We start from the raw sequence: 6528 nt of genomic DNA on the forward strand, positions 1-6528 counted from the left end.
TATATATATATATATATATTATATACAGCAGAAAATATTGAATAAATAAGAAGCATATACTAGCTGAATCTATATAAAATAGAGGGTAGTAGACATACCTTAGTGGCTTAGGCTCAATAATCAATAGACATGTTGTTTTTAGTCCTACAGCAAGGATTGACAGCTTACAAAACTCAATACTTCAATACACAGCAAGTAGTTCATCAAATAAATAGAAAATAGCAAGTTGATACTTATCTATTTACCGGTCATCTCCCATCCATTCAATGAACACAGCATAGCAGATCAGCAACACCTAGTAATCAGAGACAAGTGGACAGGACAGCAGTACAAGTGCACAACACAATTCATAAAAGGTCTTATTCAGACAACACATAGTTCTCAGAAAAGAAGAAAAACAGTCACACAGGCACACAGTAGCAACAGTTCACAAGTTTAAGACACACATTGGCACATTGCACATATATGCATGAATGCATCACAAAAGATAAACCATGACATGCGAAAAGGCCCCAGGACCATATCATCTTCCTTCTTCAATAGGGTTCCAAGTAGTCATCCTCATCTTCATCAAACTCTTCTTTATCAGATTCAAACTCTTCTCCTTCATAGAGCTCTCTCACTCTAGCACTCCTACGCAGCTGAAGTTGTTCTTCTGCTCCCACTGCATCTCCAAGAACAGACCAAGGTATCCCAGTACCTTCCATCTCTTCTTCCTCCTCCTCATCTCTATAGACCACTAATGCAGAATCATATCCATTCTCATGCAAAAATCCTTGAGCTTCAGTTGTATCATTAGACAAGAGAACATCAATGATCTTCTTTGACTTGATTTTCTCTCTCTTACTAAGCAGCTTGGAGTTTAACTGAATGTAGACTAACTTGTTGAGACGTGTTGTAGTAAGCCTATTTCTCTTCTTAGTGTGTATCTATAGATTTAAACTAAGAACATGTTCAGGTCTGCAATTTGATTAAAAAACTCCTGAAATATTGACAGCAGATAGCTACTTACCGCTTCAAACCCGCTCCAATTTCTTTCACAACCAGAGGCACTTGATGTCAAAGAAAGGATCCTTGTTGCCATCTTCTGTAAGGCTGGTACTTCAGTTCCATACAGCCGCCACCATGATGCTGGAATGAATGAAAACACCACTTTTAGTTAGTAGGTACAATTAATTTATTGTGAGCTGAAAACAACAAACAATCATATTGTAAATGGTACTACCTCTACCTGGGTTGTAATCAAAATTTTGGAAAGTCCTTGCCAGCTTCTTGCTAAATGGTCCTTCCCTGTTTTGAAACTTTCTCAGGTCTACATGGGCAGCCTGATCTTGCTTATCTTCATCATGATAGTAGAAGGTCTCCACACAACTAATAAATCCTTCTGTTATTGTGGGCTCATCAAAGATTGCTGGATTAGCATAACTGTAGTGTGGATTCAGCAAATAAGTTGTCAAATGCAGTGGAGAATCAAGTCTTCCCTTCATCTTCTTGTCAACAACAGCAATGACCTCCTTGAACCGAGACTCATTATTGCCCAAGGACTCCTTGATCTCTTTCTTTGCCTTTAGTATTTCTCCATAAACGAAACCCATGGATGGTTTCACATCCCCATCAACCAAGCGGAGAACTTTGACCAGTGGCTCAAAAACACTCACTGTTAGCTTCACATCCTTCCAGAAGGTTGGATTGAATACAATAGCTGTGGCATCTTTTCCTTTCTTTGATTTTACATCCCTCAGTGAGTCCCACCTATTATGAACCACCATCTTTCTTAGCTGGTCCTTCTTCTCTAGTATGCTATTCAATGTGAGAAAAGTTGAAGCAAACCTAGTCACTCCTGGCCTTACTATCTCTTTCCCCTCTGTGAAATATCTCATGCATTCTAATGTTCTTGTGTGCCCATAGACAAATATAGTGAATGCCTTTGCTTGCTCAATCACCTTCTTGAACCGAGCCAAATAGGCAATTCCTTGCAGCATCAGGTTTATTGTGTGAGTTGCACAAGAGGTCCAAAATATTTGTGGTCTCTTCTCAAGCAATAGCTTCTTTGCTCCCATGTTGTTAGAGGCATTATCTGTCACTACTTGCACAACATTTTCTAGACCAATGTCTTCAATTGCTTTGTCCACTTGTTCAAAGATGACTTCACTTGTGTGTGACACATCTGACATCTCCATTGAGCTGATAAAGCTTGTTCCATCAGCACAATTGGTGCACAGGTTCATTATGCTTCACCTCTTCTTGTCTGTCCATGCATCAGTCATAATAGAGCACCCATTCTTCATCTTCTCGGCTTCACGTTCTTGCAGCAAGCTCTTGGTTCTTGCATATTCTTCTTCCAGCAATTTCTCTCGCAGAGAATCCTGACATGGAGGTTCAAGTCCAGGTCCAAACTGGCCAATGGCTTCACACATCTGCTTGAACTCATCATTGTCACATGCATTGAATGAAATTCCTACCAAAAAAACATAATAATTAATGTTCTGAAATGTTTCCTACATTCACAAATGACACAACAGTACATTTTAGATAATGGATATAAAATCCGGCCTCTACATCCGAGGATGTACACAGCCCAAAATTACAGAGTTTTATATGAAATAAACAAAGAGAGTCATAGTCCTATACATGGACTGGGACGCTAGTTTAAACAATATCAATGTTTCCATCCATTATTGGAAATCTCTAAAGCAATTACTTCTAATTTCTTGCTTATCATCGAGAGCACGTCCTTGGCTGACTCATCATGCTGCAGCTGAGCCCAAAAGCATAACCAGTACGCTCCCCTGGGAGTTCGAGGTTCTTCTTTGCCGCCAACCCTTCGGCCTTGTGTAGCGTGTGCACATCATTCAACGCAGCGATCCTGGTGCTCCGGCGTAACTCCTTGTTAGGTGCAGCCGGCACAGCTATCTTGGAAGCCAGGGACGCGGGCGGTGTGGAGGTTGCAGACGGTGGTGCTGCTGAGGAAGCCGCTACTGCAGCAGGGTACAGGTCGGCCCCCACGACGGGTGCCGCTGCTGCAGCAGGAAGCAGCTCAGCAGTGACCTCCTCGTTGGGCGCTGGGGGGATGAGCAGCTCGGACACCAGCGACTTGACGCCCTCCACCACATCGGGTTGGGAGGCAGGAGGTGAAGTAGAGCCCCCCAAACCCGACACTGATAAATCCGTGTCGTACACAGCCGCTAGCGACGTCGGTGAGCAGGTCGCGGGCGTTGGTGGGGCCGTGTCCGACATTCCCCCCTCCTCCAGCGTAGCAGGCAGCGAAGGAGATGAGGGAGCAGCGAGCGGCGTGCCCTCCTCCTGTTGCGAAGCAACCAGCAAGGGGGAAGAGGGCGCATCCCCCTCCTTGACGGCCCCCTTTGGCTTGGTTGCTGCAGGCGTCGGGTCCATGGGTGGGGAAGCTTTGCCCTCTGTCGGAGTCGGCTGAGGCGAGGTAGGCGCTACGTGCTCCCCGGTCGGTGGGGAGGCTGGGAGCTCCTCAGGCGGGGTCGGTGCAGCGTGCTCCCCAGTCGGTTGAACGGCTGGGAGAGCAGCCAAACCAACTACGGCATGGGGGGAAGTGGCTGTTGTAGAGCCCCCCACCCCGAGCAGGGTCAGGCCGGTGGAGTCGTCCTTGTCGAAGATGTCGTTGTCATCGACGTTCGCCGAGGAGGAGGACAAAAAAACAGAAGAATGGTGAATCTTGTTAGGGGATGAGACAAGATTATTATAAGCTGCCAACTCCTCTTCTGTTAGCGGGGTATACTTTGTTGCCCCGTCCTCCGACTCCACCATTACTTTAACACTAATCTCCTTTAAGAGCTGATGACAGACCCTGTTTAAACACTCCTCCACATGTTGAGTCAGAGCGGCCTGCTGCTGGGGGGCAAGTCTTGTGTAGAAGGTGGGGTCTTGCCAGATGTGCCATCACTATTTTTTCCATTTGCCTGAGGGTCCAGTTCCTCCGCATCCGCCATTTCCCGGTCTCCTCCAGTGGCATCTTTATCAGTATCACTCAACAGGTCATCATCATCGTCCACTGGGCCAGTTTCCTTCTGGATAACTTCATCAGGGGTAAAAAAGATCCGATAAATGCTGCTAAGAGCACAGACATCAGCAAATTTAGGGATCGTTTTTGTATCCCGAACAGCCACTAGGATGCGTACCTGACCTGTTGTCCTGAGGTGAGCCATATCAACCTTCTGGGTGGCCCCAATAATGGAACCGACAGCCCATAAAGGAAGAAAGGAGTGAAGCAAACGGGGCACTTTAGTAACTGTGACCCATACCTGATCCAGCACTCTGATGGGTTGGACATCATCGATGAACTCATCAAAAATAATAGTACCCTCCTTGTTCTTCGTGGTAATTGTTCGGATCGCCAACATCCGTTCCAGCTCTTCCTTGCTTGGGAACGGTACCACGAAGGATTTGGGTCCCTATTTCTGCACTTCCCAGGCCCAACGTACCGGAATAATCCTGGACAATTCAGACCGAAGTAAATGAGCACAGACCTCACCAGCCTCTACCGTGATATGGGCTGTTGCAGCAGAATGAACGGGCATGACGATCTGGTTATTCCTTGCCGCTTGGATCTAGAAGAAGCCCCCGCCATCCTCTGCAGCACCGCAGTAAGCCACAGATGGCTTAGGACCTCTGAGTAGTGGGCATAGATTTGTGAAGTGTTCCTCAGTGCAAATGATACACTCCCGCTTCACACTCTGTTCCTTGCGCTTTCTTTTTTGCTTGCCCTGTTCGTCATCATTAATGTTGATGGGGATGTCCGTATTGGCTCCAGACCCTTGTCCGCGTTCTCCATGTGTTTGCTATCCGGCACCCCCAGCGCTAGGGGCGCCAGCGAGACCAGCGGAGCCTTCGGCTGCAGCCTCAGCCGCGGTAGCGTGGAAACCGATCGCGGCACCCCCGCGCCCACGACCAGCAGCAGCGTCGCGCCCCTGGCCCTCTGATGCCGCAGGACCTTGGTGAGTGGGAGCTCCGCGATCTGCCCCCGCAGGGTGCGCTCCCCCGCCCCTTGTGCCACACCCTCGGACGTGATCGGCGTGCCCGCGACCATGGGCCTCGGGAGGGGGTCCGCGACCACGACCCCGGCGGCGGTCCTGCGCTCCCCGACCAAAGTTCATCCTTCCGCGCGATTGGTTCCCAACCATGAGTGCTTCCCAGTAGGAGGGTACGGGGGTGAGGAAGGCTGCGGTGTTGATCAGACGGCGGGTAGGTTTTGATGGCGCGGTGGACTGAGTAGGTTTTGATGGCGCGGTGGATTGTGTAGCAGGTCGATTCGGCGGCGGCGGCTCTGTGGCGTTGCAGTGGTTGGTCGAGTTTGCCTGGCGGGTTGAGATCGTCCCGCTAACCGGGCCCAAGCCGCTTGGGCTTAGCCGTGTTGGTGCCGGTCCAACAGCACTCCCGGCGCGCCGATTTGGTCCTCCGCGGCCACGACCGGAAGTATGGCCGCGCGGCCGGCCGGCTGGAACACCGGGCATGAACCTCGGCATGATGAAGTCGCCGATCGTAGGCGTCGGAGTGATGCGGCGTGGGGGCAGCGGTCCCTTCCACATGTTCTTCCATGGCGGCGAGCCGTCTTAGATTGTGATTGCGATGGAGCAGGGATCGGCGCTTTGCGATCAGTGGAGCTTTCTGCGTGTTGCCTGATCGGCATCGCTTGCTTCTGGATCGGCTGCTTCCATGACGTTTGTTGCCGGAATGGCTCAGCACCTTGTACAGGGGGCTCGACCTCTCCCAAATCTTCACACTCCGAATCGGAGTCGGGTTCCCAAAATTTGCCCAGTCTGCCATGATCAAGAGGTTTCGATTCCTTTGCCGTAACACGCCATATGGCCTTCCGAACCGTAGGTGCAATCGAGACGGGGCCATACTCCATATCAAGGTACCGGCAGACTCAGCGCCGGTCCCGAACCGGCCGGCGACGGCGGGCGTAGGAAGCGGATCTGCTGACCACCCCGGCGGCCGTAGACGAGACGCAGCTCAGCGCCCAGGCAGGATCCGGCCGGGAGCGGCTGGCCGTGGCCGGTGGACGGCGTGCCCAGAAGTCGCCTCGCAGATCGTCTCCCAGGATCTCTTCAACTATCTCCACCGGCGGCCGTAGACGAGACGCAGCTCAGCGCCCAGGCAGGATCCGGCCGGGAGCGGCCGGCCGTGGCCGGTGGACGGCGTGCCCAGAACTCGCCTCGCAGATCGTCTCCCAGTCGCACACGTCCAAGGGACTGAGCAGAACATGAGAATAAAAATACCACTTGCAGATGTCAATGGAGTTCCAGGTGCCATCACCGACACAACAGTACATAATAACAGAAAAGTGAATTACCATGAGTATAGACCCATCTTGCAATATATTTGTGCACCTCATGTGTTCTTTCTTTCCACAGCTCCTTGTTCAGCCTCTGTTGTTGCAAAGATTTACTTCTGGATGCTTTAAGATCAATAGCCTTTGTCCATTTGTCCATGGGCCCCAATTTGTGAGGCCCTGAACTTCCAACACAGGTGACTTCCTCTGACTCTTCTCCAACTCGA

At 50.3% G+C, this 6528-nt stretch overlaps 1 protein-coding gene across 2 annotated transcripts; it reads right to left on the reverse strand.

Moving 5' to 3' along the window:
- Positions 387-2270, reverse strand: LOC8055100. Of its 2 annotated transcripts, none has more exons than XM_021461667.1 (3): positions 1232-2270; positions 1013-1131; positions 387-929 (listed from the first exon to the last, which is right to left on the reverse strand). In XM_021461667.1, the coding sequence occupies exons 1-3, from the start codon at positions 2226-2228 to the stop codon at positions 537-539; spliced, it is 1509 nt and encodes a 502-aa protein (XP_021317342.1). In that variant the 5' UTR covers positions 2229-2270; the 3' UTR covers positions 387-536. The 2 variants fall into 2 exon arrangements, with proteins under 2 accessions (XP_021317342.1, XP_021317337.1); XM_021461662.1 differs by having other exon boundaries at positions 1226-2249.

The sequence above is a fragment of the Sorghum bicolor genome, chromosome 1 (assembly GCF_000003195.3).
Source record: "Sorghum bicolor cultivar BTx623 chromosome 1, Sorghum_bicolor_NCBIv3, whole genome shotgun sequence".
NCBI lineage: Eukaryota > Viridiplantae > Streptophyta > Magnoliopsida > Poales > Poaceae > Sorghum > Sorghum bicolor.

Excerpts from the sequence above, each read along its gene's own strand:
- LOC8055100 (XM_021461662.1), bottom strand. The coding sequence starts at position 2,228 with ATGAACCTGTGCACCAATTGTGCTGATGGAACAAGCTTTATCAGCTCA. Across the intron at positions 1,132-1,225 it reads TGATTACAACCCAGGTAGAG|CATCATGGTGGCGGCTGTAT; the intron begins GTAGTACCATTT and ends CATTCATTCCAG. Across the intron at positions 930-1,012 it reads ATTGGAGCGGGTTTGAAGCG|ATACACACTAAGAAGAGAAA; the intron begins GTAAGTAGCTAT and ends TTAAATCTATAG.